Source organism: Xenopus laevis, chromosome 4L, assembly GCF_017654675.1.
Source record: "Xenopus laevis strain J_2021 chromosome 4L, Xenopus_laevis_v10.1, whole genome shotgun sequence".
NCBI classification, from domain to species: Eukaryota; Metazoa; Chordata; class Amphibia; order Anura; family Pipidae; genus Xenopus; species Xenopus laevis.
This window is the reverse complement of record NC_054377.1, coordinates 99,572,211-99,597,325: the sequence shown is the minus strand read 5'-3', so window position 1 is coordinate 99,597,325 and position 25,115 is coordinate 99,572,211. Positions and strand designations below refer to the sequence as shown.

The following is a 25,115-nucleotide window of genomic DNA, read 5'->3' as shown; positions in this document are numbered from 1 at the left end:
CCAAACTACTTTTGGCTAACCAAAAATAAATAACACATTAGGGCTCCTGGTAAATTGGTATATTTTTGAAGTTTTGCAGTGGTGTAATTATCCATGGTGAAGAGTCGCAAAATGTTAGTCAATACGAAAAAAAAAAAAAAAACTACCTTGCTTGTGTTTTAATTTTTCTGGGGTAAAGTTTGTCAAATTTGACATTTCATTTCACAATGGTAAATATGCCCCCGTGTGTCATCTGTGAGACTTTTGGTGACCATCAAGTTATCCTATTAACACACAGCTGGTCAATAAGGACTTTGGTTCATAAGTAGTTTATACGAGTAGACTGCGAAATTGTAATGTACCATGAAAAAGTAACACCCATGCAGTTTATGGTTTGCTAATTACCCCGACAAATTTCAGAGTAGGGTCACTGGTTAGTCAAATTATTTTATTTTGACACAACAAAGCTTGAGTAATTGCACATATGTTGATTATTCAAACTGCAAAGAAGAGACAAAATTATAGGAAACAATATATGAAATCACTACATGCTTTCTGAAGGGTCACAGGTCCTTCAAGCACTGTAGACTTAAGGGGGGTCAAGTCTTCAATAAAAATCAGAAGCTTTATAACCTGTATAAGTGTGATACTTACATACTCTTCTATCCTTTCATTCAATTGTTTTAACCAATGATTTATTTTTAAAATTCAGTATATTTAAATTGCTAGCCTTTAATGTGAGCACAGTTAATCAACAGCAATGTCAACCCAAAAGTTTTCGCCCTAATAAAAGAAAACATAATTCTAAGTAATTTGTAATATACATTACAATCTCTCTGGTTTTTTTTTAAAGTTATTTGTATATGTATTGCTAACATTGAAGTGTTTGTTTCTTTCTATTTTCTGCCCTGGTGGTTTAGACTGTTACAATGTAAGACATGGCAGCGGATTAACAGACCTGAACTAAGATTTTGCAACATTGTTTAAAAAGTAACAAGCAGCAATTTCAACAGCAATTGCTTCTACAAATAACTTTAAAAGCACTAAAATTAAATAAATGCATATTGAAACATTTATTCTTTATTTAAATATTATTCTTCGAAAGATGCTTTCTTTTATTAGGCAAGCTTTTATATTTTGGGGTTGACTTGTGCTTTAATAGAGTCCAATTAATCAACTAATGCAATAAAAACAAAAATTAAGAATTAGGGATATATATATATGCCTCTTGTTTAAATTGCACATTCCATTCCAGCTGTTATTTCATGTATTACCCATACAAACATACTTAAAAATAAATTGAAGTTCTGAGAAAAATAAAAATTCCCGCAAAATCAGCACTTAAAACATAAAAGCCTTCTCATTTACCATGTCCCAGCATGAAAAGAAAGGCATTCTCGCCTTGTCTAGCCATTTCCATTACAAAGGCACTGGATAAGTGGTTAAGTCTAAAGCACTAATCGCTTCACACCAATACATTATATTTTCAGATCATAGATAACAGTCACCCATTTCATTCGAGTAGTAAACCCTACCTCTTGTAACAGCTACCATTTTTTCCTAATAAAGCAATAGAAGCTCACCACCAAGTAAACTTTAAAGGGTAATGGCTTTGTGTTGTGCTTTTCAATAGTCTAAAAATGTAACGGGTTTTAAAGCTTTTCTCCACTACCGGGAGATCAGGCCCGGCCTGGCAATCTGTGGGTTCTGGAAAATGCCAGAGGGGCTGCTGTAAGATGCCACATAGACGGTCACGATTTACTGGGCTGGTGGGGGGGGGGGGGCTGTTTGGGCCTATGTCGGGCCTATTTTAACTCCAGTCCAGACCTGCGGGAGATACAGTGTAGTTACCTGTAAACACTACAGTCCGTTTTTCCATGCATCTACTGCTTGACATGTGCTTGCAAAAGAGCGTTCAGGCTGCTTAAACGGGTGGTTGACCTTCAAGTTAACTTTTAGTATGTTATAGAATAGCCAATTCAAAGCTACTTTTCAACTGGTCTATATTATTATTATTTTAATAGTTTTTTATTATTTACCTTCTTATTCCAGCTCTTTCCAGCTTTCAGATGGGGGTCACTGACCCCATCTAAGAATAAATGCTCTGTAAGGTTACACATGTATTGTTATTTCTACATTTTATTATTCATCTTTCTATTTGGGCCTCTGCTATTCATATTCCAGTCTCCTATTCAAATCAATGCATGGTCTACGGTAATTTGGACCCTAGCAACCAGATTGCTGGAATTGCAAAAGGTAGATCTGCCAAATAAAAATCAAAATAACTCAAAAACCACAAACAATAAAAAAATTAAAACCCAATTGTAAACTGTCCCAGAATATCACTCTCTACGTCATACTAAAAGTTAACCCAAAGGTGAATCATCCCTTTAAAAAGCGCAACATGTGCCTTTGCCCGAAGGGCATATTTATAAAACTGTGTAAAATGATTTACTCAAAATATATAAATAGAGAAGGTGTTATAATAAAGCTTTGACATAGAAATGCAAAGAATCAGCAATGCAGAAAAAGCAAAATAAACCTGAAAAGGGGTCTATTAGCCATCCATAGAAGGTAGCTACTGACAGAATCGTGGAATTTCATGTGACCTTTAGGGTTAGAATATATGAATATAGATTATGGGAAATACCAGCTTTAATGGAGCAAGTAAACTGGCAAGTGGCAACTTAAAGGAATACGGTCATGGGAAAACATGTTTTTTTGTTTTTTTTTAAATGCATCAGTTAATAGTGCTGCTCCAGCAGAATTCTGCACTGAAATCCATTTTTCAAAAAAGAATATAGATTTTTTTATAATCAATTTTGAAATCTGACACGGGGCTGGTTTCCCAGCTGCCCCCAGTCATGTGATAAACTTCAGTTACTCTTTACTGCAAGTTGGAGTGATATTATCCCCCCCCCAGCAGCCTAACAAAAGAACAACCAGAAGGTAACCACATATCAGCTCCCTAACACAAGATAACATCTTCCTGGTAGATCTAAGAAGAACACGCAATAGTAAAAGCCAAGTCCCACTAAGACACATTCAGTTGCATTAAAGGAATAGTTCAGTGTGAAAATAAAAACTGTGTAAATAGATAGGCTGTGCAAAATAAAAAATGTTTCTAATATAGTTAGTTAGCCAAAAATGTAATATATAAAGGCTGGAGTGAACAGATGTCTAATAAAACAGCCAGAATCCAACTTCCTGCTTTTCAGCTCTATAACGGAGTTAGTCAGCGACTTGAAGGGGGGCCACATGGAACATTTCTGTTCAGTGAGTTTGTAATTGATCCTCAGCATTCAGCTCAGATTCAAAAGCAACAGATATGACCCATGTGGCCCCCCCTCAAGTCTCTGATTGGTTACTGCCTGGTAGCCAGGGTAACCAGTCAGTGTAAACCAAGAGAGCTGAAAAGCAGGAAGTTGGGTTCTGACTGACAAGTTATACATCAAATCACTCCAGCCTTTATACATTACATTTTTGGCTAACTAACTATATTAGAAACATTTTTTATTTTGCACAGCCTATCTATTTACCCAGTTTTTATTTTTACACTGAACAATTCCTTTAAGTAGGAGAGATAACAGCCTGCCAGAAAGTAGTTCCATCCTAAAGTGCAGGCACAAGTCACATGACTGGAGCAGCTGGGAAAGTGACAAAATGTCTAGCCCCAAGTCTGATTTCAAAATTCAATATAAAAAAATCTGTTTGCTCTTTTGAGTATTGGATTTCGGTGCAGAATTCTGCTGGAGTAGCACTATTAACAATTGCGTTTTGAAAAAAACGTGTTCCCATGACAATATCCCTTTAATTTATAAAATGTAGCTCATCAAAGATGGCCCTGAAAATGAAACTCTAAACATAGTGCATGTATAATTTTGAAAGCAAAACTTGCAGTTAGACACGGGCTGTTTATAAAAGCCCCAAAGATAAGGGTAGGACTTCATGGTGCGCGAGGAGCCGACACGTCACAATGCGACTTTACACATGCGACGTGTCGGATGTTTTAAAGATAAAGGAAGTGAAGGAGAAATCGCAGGTAACAACTACATTGATCCGACTGTCGGATAAAAACGCAGCGTCCTACCCTAAGCATCACAGACAGTTAATGTACAGGTGGCAGGGGTCCAATTTAAATTCCTTGATCAGCTGTTTGAAGGTCTCCTACGAACAGCCTACAGCAAACACGACATTAATGCACACATTCATTTAACAGGCAGCAGAATCACAACTCACCTGTTGACACAAATGCTTCTTTGAGGTACAGAAGTACGTCGGCAAACTTCCTAACATCATTCACAAGCAACATAATGTATTCAGGATCCACAGCGGAGTTGTCATAATCCGAATTGGTGCTGATACTGCTCAGCGAATTGCTTTTTGTACTCCGTCCCATTCCCCAGCTGGCAGAGTTCGATATGGTAAAAAAGTTTGAGGTAGAGAACCGGGAAAATCCCAAACCACGTCTGTTACCTCCTCCGTTCTGGCGCAACATCCCAGCTGCTGCAATGCTTTGGAGAGCTGCTCAGCTACCATTCAGTGCCACTTGCTGCCCATTGGCCAAATATCCAAACCTGTAAAGATATTTATATGGAAGGATTACAACCCTTGTACATGAATACTCTATCGCTGAAAAGGGTTAAATGGCATGTAGATGTATACAATTAGAATTGTATTCAGTATCAATGCATGTCCTATGAATGCTTGATGGTTTTTTTCTAGCGTTCCACAACATCTTGAACACACTAATTATTAGGAACAATTCTTTGTTGCTAATAAGGATATAAGGGCTGCACAGTTTTTAATTTAAAGGCGAACTTTAGTTTTATTTCACTGAAATAAGAAACTTTCTAAACATAATAAATTGATAAACTCTACAATATTTCCCTCTCAGTATCTGTTTCTCTTCATTCTCATCTCATGCATGATTCTAATTTTGATTGACAGATTAAATATTTCTTTGGAAAGGGGGGGTTCCCTTTCCAAGCAGATGTATTAGAGCTAACTCAAATAACGGTTTCCAGCACGAACAAAATAACTGCATGTAGAATGCTAACTTAAGAATGCTAAAAATCATTTAAACATTAAGTTAGGGTACCTTTCAAATAAGCTTCATTAAATAGAAATGTGTAGTTTACTAAATGAAATAATCTGTGGGTTCTGGCAAATGCTGCTGTAAATTGTCATAGAGACATAGACAGTCACTATTTATCAGCTGGTAGGGGGCTGTTTGGGCCACTGTGTACCTAAAATACCAGGCCTATTTTGGATCTCAGTCCAGACTAGGGTTGCCAGCTGCCCCAGTTTTGACAGGGTTGCCAGCTGCCCCAGTTTTGACCTGGTTTTTTGAAGGGCTGAGTGTCAAAACTGCCTGCCCAGTTTTCCAAATTAGGAAAACTGGGCAGGATTTGCTATGATTGAAGCAGTGACCGACCAATCGCCGGGTCATAGCCTCACCCAACGTCACTGCCCCGCCCCGTGCAAAAAGGTGGCAACCCTAGTCCAGACCTTGCCAGCAGTAAGTAATTTTCTCCAAATGCAACGCAGTTACAGAAAGTAGCTAAAAGAGAATCTGTCATGATTTTTATGATGATGTTTTTATTTCTAAATTACACTGTATACACTGCAAATAATTCACTATACAATATAAAAATTCATTCTTGAACCAGCAAGTGTATATTTTATTGTTGTAATATTAGTGTGTAGGCAGCCATCTCAGGTCATTCTGCCTGGTCATGTGCTTTCAGAAAGAGCCAGCACTTTAGGATGGAACTACTTTCTGGCAGGCTGTTGTTTCTCCTACACAATGTAACTGAATGTGTCAAAGTGGGACCTGGATTTTACTATTGAGTGCTGTTCTTACCAGGGAGCTGTTATGTTGTGTTAGGGAGCTATTATCTGGTTACCTTCCCATTGTTCTGTTGTTAGGCTGCTGGGGGGGGGGGGGGAGGGAGGGGGTGATATTATTACAACTTGCAGTACAGCAGTAAAGAGTGACTGAAGTTTATCAGAGCACAAGTCACATGACTGGGGGCATCTGGGAAACTGACAATTTGTCTAGTCCCATGTCAGATTTATACTTGCAGTGTAAACAGTGTAATTTAGAGATAAAAAGGACACCATAAAATGACAGAATCCCTTTAAGGGCACGGACATTGTGGGTAATGAAACACACAAACCCTTTACATTAGTTGAAATCCCTGCATTCCTACATTGCATTCTTTGGTAAGTTCTTACACTTGTAATGGGGCAGGTATTGCTGTGCGCTTCATCGTCTGCAGGAGATTTCTCATCAGGCGATGAAGCTTCCCATTTGTCAGGGCACTAAAACAAACTGCAGGTTCACACTCGCTAATATGAATAAACACACTCAACATGCGCCTATAACTAAACTGATTTTAGGCCAACAGGAAACATTTTTTCACCATTTATGAAAATTTTTTCACCATTTATGAAAATGTTTTAAAAAACCAAGTACAACGTAACCAAAAGAATATTTTCTGTCTGTTTAAATTTGTTTCCTCTGCCAATCAATCAAGTTAAAGGAAAACTATACCCCCAAAATGAATACTTAAGCAACAGATAGTTTATATCAAATTGAATGACATATTAAAGAATCTTACCAAACTGGAATAAATATTTACATAAATATTGCCCTTTTACATCTCCTGCCTTGAACCACCATTTCGTGACTCTATCTGTGCTGCCTCAGAGATCACCTGACCAGAAATACTACAACACTAACTGTAACAGGAAGAAGTGAGGAAGCAAAAGGCACAACTCTGTCTGTTAATTGGCTCATGTGACCTTACATGTGGTTTGTATGTGTGCACAGTGAATCTTACGATCTCAGGGGGCGGCCCTTATTTTTTAAAATGGCAATTTTCTATTTATGATTACCCAATGGCACATACTACTAAAAAAGTATATTATTATGATAATGGTTCATTTACATGAAGCAGGGTTTTACACATGAGCTGTTTTACTCAGTATCTTTTAATAGAGACCTACATTGTTTGGGGGGTATAGTTTTCCTTTAAGCAAATATTTAAAACAAGTGCATTTGAAAACTACATGTTTCTTCTCAAAGAAACCTTACATCCACACATCAACTTTTGCAGCAACAACCTGCGTTTGACCGTTTATTACCACATTTGGTTTGCCGATTACTGGCTTCATTGGGTGGAAGCAGTGGTTAATAGGTCTAAGGAATTGAATCCACACTTCTTACTGTTTTGAAGCACGTTTGTTTTCCTTGTTGTCCACAGCATTTGTAAAAGTCTTTGCAAAGATCACAGAAGGAGATTTGTCATGCGCTGTAAACCTGCTCTACCGCAGATGACAAATTTCCTGAAAATCCTCTTCAAATTGCCGCAAATAAATCAGATTACTTGCAGAGATCCGTCTTAATCATGGGAAAATTCGAAGGCATTTTTAAGCCAGATCACCACGAGTCAAATGTTTTACTTTTGGTGATCCAAAGCTTTCTCAAGGGGAAGGCATTTTCAGGATATTTGGCACCTGCAGTAGAGTAGATTTAGCATGGAAACCTTGTGTGCCAGCACCCTTAGGGAGCCTGTGATAAATCTTTGCTACCATGGGTGACTAATCCCCTTTAAAGGAGAAGAAAATCTAAAACATAGATATTACCCTACCCCAGATTGTGTTGGCCCTAACCACTGTATTTCTCAAAAAGTGAGATAAACCTCTGCTCCTGCACCCGATTTCTCTCTCTCCTAAACTTAGCCAGCACCATTTTCTATTGGGCCTACATCACTACCCACTGAGTTTCATTCTTTTGCATATGTTCTCAACTTTGTTTTCGGCATACAATAGAAAGTTATTTTGGGGAAAGCACAGAGGATATTAATATGTTGACCATGCATGCGCTGGCCCTCGACCTTAACTTTCCTTCTCCTTTAAATTCTAGTTAGCTGTGTATTTGCTAAAGTAAACAATCTTATTGGGCTTCAGTAAAATTTGTTCTATTTTGGCAAGTAAGGAGGGTGTAGAGGTTAATTATTAATTTTCCTGGACCATTCTTTTTTTATGCCCCTCCTAAGAGATTAGGACAGAGACTAACCCTCTGGGTTTAAAGGAGACATATAGGATAAATGAAAAAAACTCTAATTTTGTAGGCAATTATAAGTAATATATGGTGTTGTTTTTACATGGTGCTAAAAATTATTATTATCTTTAAAAATAGCCCCTTTATTGGAGCTCCCTGGTCCCTGTCTGTGTTTCAAATGAGGGGTGGGTGTGTCCTAATGGTCCCTGCTAGAAGCACAGTAGGAGGGGGGACAGCCAATCACAGCCCTGCAGTCACACGTCAGTTCCCTATTAGGCCCTGCTGGCTGCTGATTGGTTAATGTCCTACAGTGCAATGAGCCGAGAGCCGCCAGTTCCCCTCGCACAGTCTGGGAATTCAGGGAGCAGGAAGTGGAAGGGAGGGATTATTAGGGTTTTTGTCGAAATATTCAATAAATCAGCCTGAAACACTACTTTTTAAGCACAATTCTTCTATATCTAAATGAGTATAATGCACTGGTACATTCTTATTTTTTTTACACAAAATGTCTCCTTTAAAAACACAGCCAGGCCAGCTCTCAAGTAGAGACCTGTGTCCCCTTTATTAAGAATTTATCAGTGCAGTCCAAGATTTTCTGATTGGCATAATAAGAACTAGGGAAGTGGAACCACATAAAAAGCATTTCGAATGAAGAGGCCCACAGTCCACAGTCATATCGACTTAAGCATATCAAACTGAGAATGTCAGTTGCAGGATGTTGTACCTTCAGTTCAATCCTACTGGTTAGAGAAGAAACCGAGGCAATCGTGTGATTTCTCAGTCTGATCTGAATCATATAAAAACCATATGTGATCCTTTGACGTGAGCTAGTCATATACACGCTAACACACATTAATAACTCAGAGACAGAGAAGAAATATTCTTTGCCGTGTGCAAACCAGTCTCTCTCCCACCTCTGGCTTTTTTTTTTTACAGAACAGCTCAAATTCCTAAACCTTTAAAAGCAGTGGGCCCCAGTGAAAAGTTTGAATATGAAAAGCTGCCAAACTGCACGCTCTCTGGTATACATAAATACAATCGACAGCACTCACTAACAGGAAAACATAAATACGGACAGGAGAGAGTTGAGCTGATAACTGTCCTGCATTACAAAGTATGTAGACAGAGCCAGAAAGAAGAATAGAGATTTTTACAAAATAGGATACATGGAATCTGGAGGTAAAACATACTTTCTAAGAGGTAAACGAAGGTTATGGAGAAAGCTCTCTATACAGCTGGCAAACACGAGAAAATAAAAACTGATCTTTTTGTATTTCAGAGTAAATAAAACAGCTATCCCCAATATCACTGATATAAAATGCATGATAGACTGGTGGATATGAATATTTGGTCTTCAACCTACACCAGAAAATTACCAGATAACTTGTTGACAACCAGCAGCACTTCCGTTGTCTGTGTATGAATTACACCAAAAAAATAAGAGAGAATGCAATTCTAAGCAACTTCACAATATTCATTAAAACCATTTAAGAACTGTTTATTGTAAACATAATTGTCATTATAAGCAATGCCTGTTTTTTATTCTACACTTCTACACTTCTGGGTCCGACTCCTGAAACAATCTTGCACGCCAGCTGATTAACAGACCTGGACCCAATGGTACCCTGTTACATGGTGCTAAGAGTCAGAACCCGGGAAAAAGAAAGGAACAGACACCGCTTTCACTGCAGGTACAACATTCAAATCATGTAATCGCAGAAAATACCTACAGTAATTTTCCCACAATTATGTGATTACAGTGTATTATTACATGTGGCGATTCTCAGCACACATATCGGCAAGGGATTTTCTAGCACTTCACAAAAAACAACACAAAAGAAAATGCAAGTTCAAAATGACTAAGATTTCATATACTCTTAAACACCCATACCACTCAAAATATAAGAGGTGTTATTAACTCATTGCATTGGTCTTATGAACTGTTGAGAAAACATACACAAATATTTACATCTGTACAACGTAGGTTGGATATATACTTAAAAAGTGCTAAAGTGCATGGCAAATGGGTATGAAGTTGAGAGACAACTGAATTTTTTAATAGCCTCACCAGCATTGCCAAAAAAAACATGAAGACGATGCTTAATATGGCACATTTCCATACTTTAATAAGCTGCAGTAGTTTCTGCTTCCAACACCCGGCACCATGTGATCCTAAAATGGCACAAAACAAATGCCTTGCTGTATTCTCAAACTCCCATCATATAACTTCAAATGACTGAAGACCAACAGAAAAGGTAACTGATGGAAATTCCACAAAACAATAGTTGAAAATATATATATATATATATATATATATATATATATATATATATATATATATATATATATATATATATATATATATATATACACACACACACATATATATATATATATATATATATATATATATATATATATATATATATATACACATTCATTCTCTCTCTCTCTTTATACATATTTATATAGATATAGAGAGAGTGCCTACATGTCAATCAAACAGAAACCCCATGTTCAGACATATCCCCAACACTAGATAGCGCACATTCCATCACTAAATCCTCATTTCTACTTCTAGGTTTCTATGGGACTCCCTCAACATGAAATCATGCTATACTGTAAAGTGCGGTTTACACAATTATTAAAATAATATATATATATATATACATACTTCCATAATAGAGTAGATGCTTCTATTCCATTCATGAATTCTTCTGTGCATCTGTCCTTTATCAACCAGACTAGAATAACCAGACACTTGTTATGCTCCCACACATCTCCTTCACTAGTCATATAGTATATTTACAAATATCAGTTATACCACCTGCACCCAGGATTTTCCCACCTACTATCAGTTCAGCCAAGTCTCATATTGCCTATCCAGTACTCACAACACTATTCTCCAGGTTACCAAGGGGTATTTCAGAGACACAATAGACCCTCGGGGTAACGGACTATACAGGCTGCACATAGTGTCAATGACCCTAACTGACTATCAAAGAACTTTCAAACATGTTCAGCTGAAGGCCCGTGTTAGCAGTCACAGTGCAATTATATCAGAAACCATTTAGCTACAATGCCCCCTAGCAAAATATTTCCACCCACCTGACTTTCCTTTGTAATTGTATCTACCTTTTCCCCTCAAGGAGCCCCTGTCATGCTGAGGGCACTGTCCAAGAAATGCTCTTGCTGAACTACCCTAATTTGAGCCATGCAACAAAGTCCCACATTCATTCCCAGCAAGTTACTAGTTCTACAGCTTCATTCCCAGCATTACTCACCAGGTTACTAGTTCTCTCCACATTCCCAGCATTACTCACCAGGTTACTACTTCTCTCCACATTCCCAATATTAGTCACCAAGTTACTAGTTCTCTCCACATTCCCAGCAAGTTACTAGTTCTACAGCTTCATTCCCAGCATTACTCACCAGGTTACTAGTTCTCTCCACATTGCCAGCATTACTCACCAGGTAACTAGTTCTCGTCACACAGCCAACATTAGTCACCAGGTCAGCCAAGCAGCCCCACCAAGACCTGACAATTCGTAGTGAGCCTCCCACCAAAGGTCCCAGTACAAAGTGCAAGCAGCCCCTCAGACTTTGACTCTCATCATCGCACTCCCAGTCCGGCCACAGACCCTGCCTCGCTTCTCAGTCCGACCCCCGCCGCCTGTTCCGAGTAGGAAAGCAGCAGCGCTCTGCCTGGTTCAGTTCACGCTGCTCGCGATTGGCTTGTGCGTCCCTGACTCTGGCTCCGCCGTCTCTCAGTCAAGACCCCGTCGCGCAAGTAAGTTCCTCAAGTAAAGAACAATCAGAACAAATTCCACAGCAGCGTAGAGAGCACGGGTGTCCGATATCAGCCCAGTAGCTGGCACATTACCTGAGCAGCGTATCCGAAGCATCCCTGAACGGGGCACCAGTGAATCCCAATTCTTTTAAACTGGTACGGAGTCCCCGTAACGGTTTAAAGCAGATACTCAGTCCTCATCAGCACCCACTCACTCACACGCCGCGCAGCGCCTCCTCTGACCAACTAATACAGCAACTTCTCTGCACTCTACGGCGAAGCAAACACCACTAGAGGCCACGCCTTCAAATTAGCCTAAGCCCGCCCCTCTCTGCTACACTTCCTTTCACACTCGAGCCTCCCCTAGCACTAGCCACTTGGCGCGCATGAAGCTTTGGTATGCAAACAAGCTATACCTCTTTTACGCCGCTGGAACGCTCTGGCCCCGCCCACATACCAAAACTCCTTTTCAGACTAATGAAACTTTGTTGGCGAGACGTTCCAATGTCTGCCCCCACGCATAATTATTAGAGGCGGAGACTAGCAACAGGTGGAATGGTCTCATGATGTCTGCAGCGTGGAAGGGTTGGCCAATAAATACTATAGGGGATATCTAATAAAAGTCACTAAATTTGCTCATGGGCAGTAACCAATAGTAACCAATCAGAAAGTAGCATTTACTGGTCACCTGTTTAAAAGCAACCATCTTATTGGTTGCTATGTGTTACTGCTCCTGGTCAAACTTAGTGCTTTTTATTACATTTAGGGGAAAGTAGTAAGGAGGTTGTCCAGCAGCGCTCCCTGTGGAAAACATTTTGTATATAAAAATGTAAGCGTGGGCTTATTACTATTCGTTGATTGGGTAGCAAGGCAAGCAGTTATTGGGGCGATTGACCTTGTGTGCCACTGTGTTTGTATATTTTTATTTATATAGTGTTACTTATGTATGCTGCACTGTACAGCAGAACGACAAATACATAGAATAAACAGGTTCATTACATTAAAAGATACAAAGTACAGCTTCATAAACCCTATATGTAATAAAAGGCATTACGTTTGCCCAGGAGCAGTAACCCATAGCAACCAATAAGAAGTTCGCTTTTAAACAGGTGACCAGCAAATGCTACCTGCTGATTGGTTGCTTTGGGTTATTGCCCATGTTCAAACCCCCTAAGAAGAGCTAAGTTTTAAAGGGATGGTTCACCATCAATTTTCAATTGAAAAGTTGCTTAAAACTAAGTAAACTTAAGGTGCAGAGACACACGCTCAGATTCGGGGAGATAAGCTGCCCAACGACAAATCTCTTCTTCGGAGCGACTAATCTCCCCAAACTGCCTTCCGCCGGCTAGAATGTAAATCGCCTGCGGGATAGCAATCTGTGCACTTCTTTTTACGAAGTCGCCTGAAGTTGCCTCACAAGGAAATTTTGGGCGGCTTCAGAAAACAAGGCCATCCTGCCGGCGATTTACATTGTAGCCGCCAGGAGGCAGTTTGGGGAGATTAGTCGCCCCAAAGAAGAGGAGATTTGTTGCTGGGCAACTAATCTCCCCGAATCTGAGCGTGTGTCTCTGCCCTTAAGTTTACTTAGTTTTAAGCAACTTTTCAATTGATCTTCATTATTTATGTATTTCTAGTTTTTGAATTATTTGCATTTTTCTTCTAAATTCTTTCCAGCTTCACTGACCCTTTAAGGGCAGATTTATCAAAATGTGACTCACCACAGAAAAACGTACTAACTTTCTATTCATTTCTATGGTGTTTATCAATGGAGTTCACCATGTGATAAATATGTTCTTAAAAATCCTATAGGAATGAACAGAAAGCGAGTGAGTTTTTCTGTGGTGAGTTCTAATCTCACGTTTTGATAAATTTGCCCCTTATTGTTATTGCTACTTTTTAATTACCGGTACTCATCTTTCTATTCAGGCCTCTCCTATTCATATTCCAGTGTCTTATTTCAAATCAATGCATGGTTACTAGGGTAACAAAACATGAAATAACTTAAAAAACACAAATAAGATAAAATGCAAAATGTAAACCAATTGCAAATTGTTTCAGAATATCACTCTCTACATCATAATAAAATGTAACTCAAAGGTGCACAACCCCTTTAAAGATATAAGAGCAAGGAGGTCCCTGCCCTGTAGAATTGCCCCCAAACCAAGCCCAGATTTGCTAGCCCGGCTCCCCTCAGGATGGTCGATCCACACTCCTGCTCGCTCCCCCCACTTGTTTTGCACACGCATGCTCCTCTGATTTCAGGACTTAGAGCAGTGAAATCTCCTGCATGCCCAGTTCTACAATTTTCATATAAATTTAGAAGTGACTTGGCAGCATTCCACCCTAGGCTTGGGCTTTTGCACAAATCAGGGACTGCCCTATAGAGTTTTGACTCTATAATTACAAACCTGCTTAGGAGAAAAGTGAATGCATATGCATGTATATCATAGAGGGCAGCCCTTAGTACTTAAAATGGCAGTTTTCTATTTAGGATTTATCCAGTGGCACACACTACTAGAAAAGTATATTTGTAAAAAAAAATAGTTTATTTAAACAATGTTTTATGTGAAATATATGTTTTATAGAAACCTGCAATGTTCAGTGGTATAGTTTCCTTTAAATGACTGTGTAGCCCTTACTGTAGCAGAGCTCAGAAAAGGCTACTTGTGCGTAAAGAAACAAAGAAGTTTATGAAACCTACTAGCAGTTAGCTCCAAAGTGCCACATTTGCATGAAGTTTTTTATGGTGCATCTCTACATTTGTTATTGTAACAGGGTACATAGAGAGGCCTCACTAGAGAGGTTTGTGTTTGTTGTTATTAGTGTTATTTTAATTATTTTCTTATTATTATCTCTATACTAAAGATATAGTTGTACTAATTTCATAAAGCATCCTACTGTACATAGAAATATTTTACGTGATCAAAGAGTTTGATTTTTTTACCCTACCGCATATGGATTTACCCATGTTTCAAGAAGACTGTATTTTTAAACAGAAAAACGTGTTTAATAAATGCAAAGAAGGGTTCCACCCAATACAGGAACTTAGGATCTTTACAATTATGTCCCCTATCTGGACAATATTATGATGAATAATACTGTATCAGAATATAGAATAACAGAAAATGTTTATCTAAGACTTTGCAGAGGTAATAGCTGTAACACTATGTTTCACAAATCTAGTGAATCACCCTTTAAATATTTCAGCTGTGTTACAGTTCCCTAAGGATGGGCTCTACCCCATTTTATCAGAGGAAGTCTCAGATACCACCTAATCTGTGCAGCATGTTCCCCACCTTATCAAACCCCTCATGTTAGGAAATCTGTAGTCCAGATGTGCCTAGAACGGACACCATCTTAATTGTCTGATCAGTGGACCTTCCCTTATCTCCCAATATAGGATCTTGTAAACATCAGACTCTTTTTGGAGAGGACCAACTAAAGTTACGAGGCTGCCAGCTTGCTCTTGGCACTCAGTTCTGTGTTCCCTTTTCATTTACATTACTTGGTATTGTGTTCTGATTAGATGGACACCCAGCAATATAGCTCTTCAGGCTGGGGTGCAGCCTACATACCCTTCTGTTTTCTCTGGTTTCAGCAACTGCAGTGGTGTTGGTTAATGGCTACATGCTGTCCTGGAAGGGGTTTTGTCCTGGTGGAGTAATCATTAATTTAATAACAGTCCCTTTATTTCATAATATCTCAGATGCTTTCAATTGGGTCCGACCTCCAGGAGGGTTTTTTTTTCATAATTGTTTGGAGTGACTCCTGTTGCTGACTAGTAACTACTGTTGCTGGGAAGTATATTTTTCTTCACAAGAATGTGCAACAATTTGTAAAATGGTAACCCAGGAGGAATGTATTATACTGTCCCATCAACTACAGAGAGTTGGGTGCTGCATGATGGCATCACATGGAATGTCAACACCATTTGGCACTGGATGAGCAAAAGACTTAAGGGCACCAATAAGGAATAATGGGATATGTACAAAAAAAGAAAATTAACAGTCTTTCAAGCAGAAAGAGGGACCAGCCTGTCACTAAAAATGCTATCTGATTTGGGTCACTGATCTTGATAAAAGCCGCATGGCCTGAAACTGTACTGTAATGTCCTAAGTGTGTAACAAAGGCATTTTCGTTGGAATCATTTTGTGGCGCTGTTCCAGTTTGCTCCTATATTTGTGTACCAGGGGAAACGGCAACTGGAGAACATGCACTGCCAAGAAGGGCAAACTAAGGGGCACATTTACTTAGGGTCGAATATCGAGGGTTAATTAACCCTCGATATTCGACCATCGATGTAAAATCCTTCGACTTCCAATATCGAAGTCGAAGGATTTACTGAATTTCCTACGAGCGTACGATCGAAGGAAAAATCGTTCGATCGAATGATTAAATCCTTCAAATCGAACGATTCAAAGGATTTTAATCCATCGATCAAACGATTTTCCTTCGATCAGAAAATTGTTAGGAAGCCTATGGGGACCTTCCACCTAGGCTAACATTGATGTTCGGTAGGTTTTAGGTACTTGGTCGAAGTTTTTATAAAAAACTTTGACTATCGAATGGTCGAATAGTCGAACGATTTTTAGTTCGAATCGTTCGATTCAAAGTCGTAGTCAAAGGTCGAAGTAGCCAATTCGATGGTCGAAGTAGCCAAAAAAAATTCGAAATTCAAAGTATTTTTTCTTCTGTTCCTTCACTCGAGCTAAGTAAATGTGCCTCTAACTGTCATTCTATTTGCTTCCAAGGGTCACTGACCCTGGCAACAACAAAAAACAAATAGACTGTAGGTATTCAATTCTATTGCTATTTTTAATTTCTTATCTTTCTTTGCAGGCCCTCTCCTATTGATCTTCCAGTATGACTTTCAGGGGGATTTGGAAGTATTATAGTTTCATTTAGTAATCCACCTATGCTGGTCTCATGTGCATTGAGAAGACATGAGAACAGGTTTGAAAGCCTATGGTTAAGTGATTAACATGTGAATGGAGGGAGTTGGCTTTATTTTCTCCATGTTCTCCCTGTGACCTTTGTTAAGTCATTATGACTCCTTTTGCTCATGTTCGGGAATTCAGTATTTACTAATTATAGGCTGCACTTATCACCAGCTTAGAAATTAATATTTCTTAATTAATACTTATACTGTTTTTTTGGGTACTAAGCTCCATTTCAACATTTTCTCCTGTCATGTGATGAACATTTACAGGAAGTGTACGGTATTCTTAATGCAGCCTTCATGTTTTATCCACCTTAAACAAGCTGGGTTATAGGAGTACCTCTCGATACCATCAGCTGAACCTTACAGCATAGTGGCACTGTGTGCATCTTGAAACACTACTCTTTCTCCCTGTATAGGATGTAATTTCAAGCATTTATGAAGTCTAATTTATTTGAGAGATACAAACACAGAGATACAAAAACTGAGAAATATCAGTCATATCTGTGTATATATATATATATATATATATATATATATATATATATATATATATATATATACTGTATATACGCAATGAGGGTACTTGATGAAAGGGATTATGATTTACACTGTATATGATTATAAACTCAGCTGTTGAAGCAAACTTCCCCTAATGAAAGAAAATGTTCTAAGTAGCTTTCCATTATGCATTAATTAAACATTGTAAATTTAATTGTAACCATAAGAAGATATTTATTTGTCTTTCTGCACTTCTGGCTCTGATGCCTGAAAATATTCAGTAGAACTAAACTCTCCAACAGAAATGATTTAATTTCCCACAGTGCCCTGCATGCAATATCACAGGTCTGTTGCATTGTTTCAGCACTCAGAATACAGAGACAGAGAATACCAAGAAACCCGTACTGCTTTCAGTAGCAATAACTAACTTTAAAACTATTGAAAATCATAAATTAATGCATTATATTTTCTTTGATTAGGTAGGGGTGGTATATGCCCTTTAAGCAAAGAACTGGTCTGCAATGCCTGTAGTTGAAATGGAACCTGAATTGGAGAGCACATTAGTGACAGGAAGTCTGCAGACTTGGAAACCACAGGAAAATGTCACCACTGAGACCACAGCTTGCGAGAGAGCTAAAAACACAACAATCGACAATCAAGCTGTATTTTTTCTACTTGTCAGACAGCTTTCAAAAGGTTCATGTAATAAAAAAAATATAATAATTTGCCTATATCTGGAAATGAGCTGGAGAGCACCACTAGGTAATTGCACTGCATTGTAATTGCATAGTCTGAAACAAATTAAAAAAGTACAAAGTTAAGTAGTAGCTTGTAGTCTTCACTTAAAGGTACACTAAACCCAACCATGAAGGTGTTCCACTGCACCCCCATTTACTCTATTGAAGTTGAGGAAAAATGTAATTATACATGGAAACCAATTCACCTATGACAGTTCAACTGACCAAAAAATTAATTACAGGTGCAAAAGAATCAACCAGTGAAAATGTTGATTCCCAACACTTGTCACATGTCATGCATCTTGCTCTTATCTTACATCCAGAGATTATTGTGCCATTTTTAATTTCATTATATGACACTGGAATCAGACATGGAGAGGAAGGCCAGACTTGTTCAGTGCTGGGAAACTGTGCTTAATGCTTCCAACTCCAAATGCAGGAACACAGATCAGCTGGGATTTTCATTGGAGGATTATTTTGCATTTTATTGCTGCCTTGGGTCCTGGACAGCTGGGTAGTTTTATGGAGCAATGTTGCTTTAAGAATACAACCCTGATGTTGCTGGAATAGAGCTCCCAGCATGCTTTAACTTTGATGATATGTTAAAGTATGCTGTGATTTGGAGTCCAGCAACAGCTCAGTAAAGTGTAGTTAAGCAGTGCAGTGCAGCAGGGTTTAGTGTCCCTTTAAGAAATACTTTAAGAATCAGAATTGTAATCCATAGTGATTATTAAAGGTAGGGTTGGCGCCTTTCCTTGAACTCTGGACAGGGGAGCAGTGGGGTGATGTTACAGGGTGGGGCTAGTGCCATCAGGGGCAGGGCTATTTGGGGGGGGCTAACACGTTGCGATCAATGATTGGTCGATCATCACCTCAATCGTGGGAGTCCTGTCCGGATTTTTTTTTTTGGAAAACCAGGCAGGCAGTTTTGACCCAGACAGCCTGGGTCAAAACCCTACAGATGGCCACTCTAATTAAAGGGCACCTAACACAATGTTTACCTCACTGGAACTGTAGACTAACAGAATCCACACTGCAGAAGGGAACACAATTGCATAAAAGAATCAGTTGAAGTGTGCTACACAGTAGAAAATGGCTCTTTGCAGCCCCAGGTGCAAGCTGTACCCTCTGCCAAAATAGTACAAACAGAACAAGAAGGGAATCAGATAGCACTCACGCATTCAAAATGTGCTAAATATTTTTGGTTTTGGTTTATTAAGATCTCCACACGTTTCTGGGGATCTACCCCCTTTATCAAGTGCCAGAACACTTGAGAAAGATGGTAGATCCCCAGAAACACGTGGAGATCTCAATAAACCAAAAATATTTAGCACATTATGCTTGCGTGAGTGCCATCTGATTCCCTTCTTGTTCTGTTTGTAATTGGAACCCCTGAGCAACAGAGTTTCCAGATAGAGCACCTCTTAAGTCACCACACAGAATCTGGATTTTTGTAAAAGTAAAATACAATGAAACCTCGATTTTAAGTACCCTGATTTTAAGTTTTCCTGCTTTCCAAAGTCTGATAAAGAGGCCCACATAACACAGAAACCCCTAATATACCCATCACACTTACCTGTTTTTTCAAAATAAATTAATAAATGCCATTTTCTATGCTGCAATCCAGCTGTTTAGCAGTTCTTCTCTTTCTGCATCATTTGAAATCATGGCAGGGAAGGAGGGACTAAACACTGATGTTACAAATTGTAACAACTTCTTGACAGACAGCATGCAGGAACTACATAACCCACAATGCATTGCACTGTGATGTTTCATTCCTTTTGAAATTACGTGTGCAGGGAATTGTGGGGTTTGGAGGATGCAGGCTAAGGACAGATGGCTGTTGATACAAAGTAACAGTAGTCAGCCAGCTCAGCAAAGTAGTTGGACAGATCAGCAGGAGAATAGGGGGCTAGGCTTAAGGAATGTTCCAAACCATTAAAAAAAATAAAAAGTCTGCATATTTTTTAATTGATGTATATTGCAAAGTTGCTTGAAATTATGTTAAGTTTGAAAAAAGCTTAAGTTATGTTTGTGTGGAGTTCCCCTTTAAGCAAGAATAGGGCACTAGGACCCATATTTGCTTAGGTCATAACTTGCCCTAAAATACATAAATAATAAATAAATAAACCTGATATACTGTCATACTGTTTCTGTCATGGAAAACCTTTAATCAAGGTCTTCTTTTTTTATTTCAGTCTGTTTGCAATAAACTGCGGTGTTAAGAAGTAATTATTATTTATTCATTGTGCAACAAAGCCTCACCTAAAATCTGACAAGATTTCAATTTTTTTTAAAAAAAATTCAATCGTAGCAAAAAAATAATTGTGATCACAAAACAAATATTTTATCTGGAGGTCATTGAAAACATATGCAGATATAGGATCTGTTATCTGTAAACCCGTTATACAAAAAGCTAAGAATTTTGGGATGGCAGTCTCCCATAGACTCCACCTTATCCAAATAATCATTTAAAAATGATTTCCTATACTGTAATAATAAAACAGTATCTTGTTCTTGAAACCAGCTTAGCTACAATTAATCATTATTGGAGACAGAACAATCCTATTGGGTTTATTTAATATTTAAATATTTTTTAGTAGATATAAGGTATGGTTTGATCCAAATTAAGAAAAGACCGCTTATCCAGAACACACTAAGGAATCACACCTGGCTTGTTTGGCGGCGCACTAGGTTGCAGTGGCTACAACGGGTCCCTCCTGGTGCAGTTTTAATAGTTTTTATGTCTGCACCAAAAAAAGGGGTGCCTGGGTGAAATGGAAATTTCAATATACTGTAACAAGCATATTGACAATAAAGATTTTTGATGGATTTTGCTTGATTGTTTGGCTTCTTCAGAGGTGTGACTGTCATACTAGATAGGTTAATAGCAATTGGCCTAATTGTAATGTAATTGGTAACCAACCAGTCAGTCATGGGTGGCATATGGGTTCAGTGCAAGCAAAGCAGATACATGTGAATAGCCTGGGAATTTACAGTGACTGGAAAGATTAGTGGATTGTGGATTTCACCATAGAGGGCTTTTGTTCTGTTTGGGATGATTCTCTGCATCAGTTACATTAACCTTAGTCCAAAAAAAAAGTTGATTGTGCGACATAAACCTTACAGAATATTACTAAATTATGTTGTTTGTTGTATATACATAAGAGAAAGTGCAACAAGTTTGCTTTGTTGGCATTTTTTCTCAGAAAACGATGGCAATAAAATGCCGGGAATTACTAAATGTTGTAACTTCTTTATACACATAAATTCCTTCCTGTTAACATTATTAGGAAATGGTGACCATGTATCAAGAGATTTTAGCTCATCTGCCAAAAATAATCGCAGTCCTCACATTCTGTTGCCTCAACCTTTGTGAGAAAATTTGTGTTGTAGAAACATTGTGCTATTGCTGAAATCCATATAACATACAGTCAGATGATCAATGCTATCCATAGTATTCATTATTGTTATAGTAGCAGTATTTTAATTAAAGGGATATTTAATTAATACAGAGTATTCACTCATTAAACACAAAGTACAGTAATATGTACATCTTGTATATTACCCTTTATCTGAAAGATACTATCAGGCCTTTCTGATGGGTGCGATGAATAATAGCTTATGCCTCTCACTGGGAACCCAGGGCCTTAAGGTGGCCATACACGGGCCGATAAAAGCTGCCGACAGACCGTGTCGGCAGTTTATTGGCCCGTGTATGGGGCCCCGTGACGGGCTTCACCGATCGAGATCTGGCCGAAAGTCGGCCAGATCTCGATCGTATGGGACAGAAAATCCCGTCGGATCGCGGCCGCATCTATTCGTTGATGCGGTCCCGCAATCCGACCGCCCGTTTGGGCATAGTTAGGATCCGATCGTTGGGCCCTAGGGCCCAACGATCGGATCAGCCGATATTGCCCACCTCAAGGTGGGCATATCGGAGGGAGATCTGCTCGTTTGGCGACATCGCCAAACGAGCGGATCTCTCCATGTATGGGCACCTTTAGTTGGAAACAGGTTGAGCCAGGTTTAAGGACAGAAATCTGCAGGCTAATTTTAGCTCCTGACCGCTAGCCTGAATTCTCTTCTCTGTTCACGTCCAGAAACCGTGAGATTTCAGTTAGATTTTGCGTTTCGCACAGAAATCTGCTGTGCCTGCAGAACAGAAGGGGAGCGGTAGGGCAGCAGAGCAGATTCTCCACCTGCAGAAAATCTGTGTCGCCTGGCCCAAAGCCTTACAAAGGTGCCTGCAAAAGATAGCTCAAAGATATGTAATAACATATTGGATCATTAACGGGAGTGAATTGAAATCAAAATAAAACTCAGGCAGTGACTGAGGTTTTTCTTTTCCTTTACAAAATGTACTTCTACCCATATGTCTGATATTCATTTAATATTATTATATTATTACTACCTGTTATTTATATAGTGTTATATAGAAGTTCTACATCATGCACATCAGTTCCTACCCAGTGGAACTTACATTCTAATATTTATTTTAATATGTTTCTAGATGTTCTTAAGTTACTCCAATTGTGCTTGTGATTAATAAATAACATTGATGTCACTGCAGACTACTAAGTGAATGAGGCATTTCATACTCCAGTGAGAAATCTATTACATTATTATGCATGCATTATTCTTTAATGTCTAGAAAATACATTGGTGCTTCTTTCTTTAATCTGTGTTATTAAAGGGATTCTGTCATGGTTTTTATAGTGTAGTTTTTATTTCTACATTACATTGTTTACACTGCAAATTCACTCTACTGTATATCAGGCCATTTTGCTTGGTCATGTGCTTTCAGAAAGAGCCAGCACTTCATAATAGAACAGCTTTCAGACAGGCTATTGTTTCTCCTACTCAATGTAACTGAAGTCGCAGCAGGACTTGGATTTTTACTATTGAGTGCTATTCTCATATCTACCAGGGAGCTATTATTTTGTGTCAGGGAGCTGTTATTTGGTTACCTTCCCATTTTTCTGTTGTTAGGCTGCTGGAGGGAGGGGGAGAGACATCACTCCAACTTGCAGTACAGCAGTAAAGTCTCTTTTTTGAAGAGACTGACGCTGGAGCTCATGTTGTACTCAATCACCAGGCGAAGTTGCGCTCTGGCGAAGGGACGTAACTGTGCAAATTCACGAAGATGCAGGTTTTACTGAACGTTCCCTCTTGTGCCAGACATGCCTTCACCACCTCAGACCAGGCGAAGTGCAATAGAGTAGATAGGAATTCCTCAAAATTTAGTTGAAAAATTTTCTAAGTCCCAAAAAACACTGGCGTCTTTTCCTTTTTTCAGGGTGATAGGTGCAAAAGAGCATACATTTTTTGGGGGGGTAACCGACTTCCCCCCTACCTTTCCTAGCATATGGCACATAAACTATACACTGGGCTGATGTGTAAGGCATTATAACAACTTTATTTTATTTTATTAAGCTTCCCTGTGCTTGTATAATGTAATATATTTGCTGCAATATATATGTCCATTGAACTTTAACTTCCCGCCGTATGCAAATTAGCCAATGCTGCTTGTTGAATTAACACTAGAGCACAACTTCGAATGTTACAAAATTAGCGCTGTCTGAGCGAGTTTTCGCCTGGCGAAGTGTTGCGCTGCCAGCAAATCTGTCGCTGACGAATTTTCACAACTTAGTAAATTTGCCCCTATATATCAATAAGTTCAAAAACATGATATATTTTGTTGGCCAATGAGGATATTTTAGGAAACTATAGCGTATGTTTCCTCTTGTTTGATTTGTAAGAATCAGGAGAAAGTCACCCTGCTGCACACAGATTCCTTTGATATACACATTTAGGGTGGAGAACGCAATATTGTTCTAATATAATGACCTCATATCAGTCATTTTCTTCTGGGCCGTGCTATGAGTCCTGCCTTTGATAATAATATTTAGCTTCTGTTTATAGAAAAATGACTCATTTCACATTCCATGCTAATGAAAGCATTTTACACTGAGCTTATGACAGCATATCTTTTTCATAAAACTCAGATTGTGTGATAGGGAGATTCTTTTCAGAAGGCACTTGAGTGCAGCCTTTACAAGCTAAACAATGCAAACACAGAGAACCTTAATAATAATTAATTTATTTTAGGAAACTGGGGTATGTACAGGTTAAGGCCACACTGGGCGTTTTGGGGAGATTTGGTCGCCTGGCAACTAATCGCCTCGTCTTTGCGGCGACCAATCTCCCCAAATGCCTTCCCTCACTCTGCGCCAGCTAAAACTAAAAACCGCTGGCGCTAATCACATGCGGCGATTCGTTTTCCGAAGTCGCCGGGTCTGTCACAGGTAGCTCATGAACAGGGAGGGTATCCCCCCAGAGACATTATTCTGCCTGTCATTCTCTAAAGGGCAAATTCACTAACCTCCAAAAATTCACCAGCGACGACTTCGCTGACAGCTCAACACTTCGCCAGGCGTAGATCCGCCAGGACAAAGCTAATTCACTAAAATCCAAAGTTGCGTCCAGGGCACCAAACGCTGGCGAAGTTTCGCTAACATTACTGCGCGAAGCGAAGTTGCGCTAACGTTGCCTAATTTGCATACGGTGGGAAGTTAAAGTTCAATGGATGTATATGTTGCAGCAAATACATTACACTACACAAGCCCGGGAAACCTTAATAAAAGAAAATAGAGTTGTATTATTGCCCTACACAGGGGGAAGTACCGCTAGAATCTATCTCCTTCAATAGTGAAGTTATGCCAACGACTGCTAGTAAATCGGCGAATTTCCAAAATTACTTCACGCTGGTAAATTTTCGCCAGAGTTAGTCACTTCGCCCTTAGTAAATGTGCCCCTTAGTAAATGTGCCCCTATGGCTTTAATAAATAGATTAAGTACCTTGCAGCTCTTCATGTGTGTGGCTTTATTTGCATAGTCAAGTGGGTTCTACATTGTTGAACCATGCTAGACAGAGACAAACAGGAGGTTTATACAATAATTTTTAAAAGGTTGTGCTTCACTCACTGGTACACAGGTGGCTTGATCCCCATTCAAATAAAAAAAAAGAGAAATGCCTGTCAGAAGATAAGGGAATCTGGTTAAATTTTCAGAAAATAAATTTCTATTCTCTACAGT

General features: G+C 38.9%; 1 protein-coding gene across 4 annotated transcripts in view; it reads right to left on the bottom strand.

The window, feature by feature from the left end:
* arhgap29.L (Rho GTPase activating protein 29 L homeolog) overlaps positions 1-12,198 on the bottom strand; it is a 68,698-nt gene extending 56,500 nt beyond the window's left edge. The window contains exons 1-2 of one of the 4 annotated variants that reach the window (XM_018258552.2): positions 11,483-12,198; positions 4,219-4,556 (exon numbers count right to left, since the gene is read on the bottom strand). In XM_018258552.2, coding sequence (XP_018114041.1) covers positions 4,219-4,477 — 259 coding nt within the window. In that variant the 5' untranslated portion in view covers positions 4,478-4,556; positions 11,483-12,198. Of the gene's footprint in view, positions 1-4,218; positions 4,557-11,334; positions 11,457-11,482 lie in introns of those variants that run through there. The other 3 variants (XM_018258549.2, XM_018258551.2, XM_018258554.2) reach the window with 3 other exon arrangements.
* Between the last annotated feature and the right edge of the window lie 12,917 nt (positions 12,199-25,115).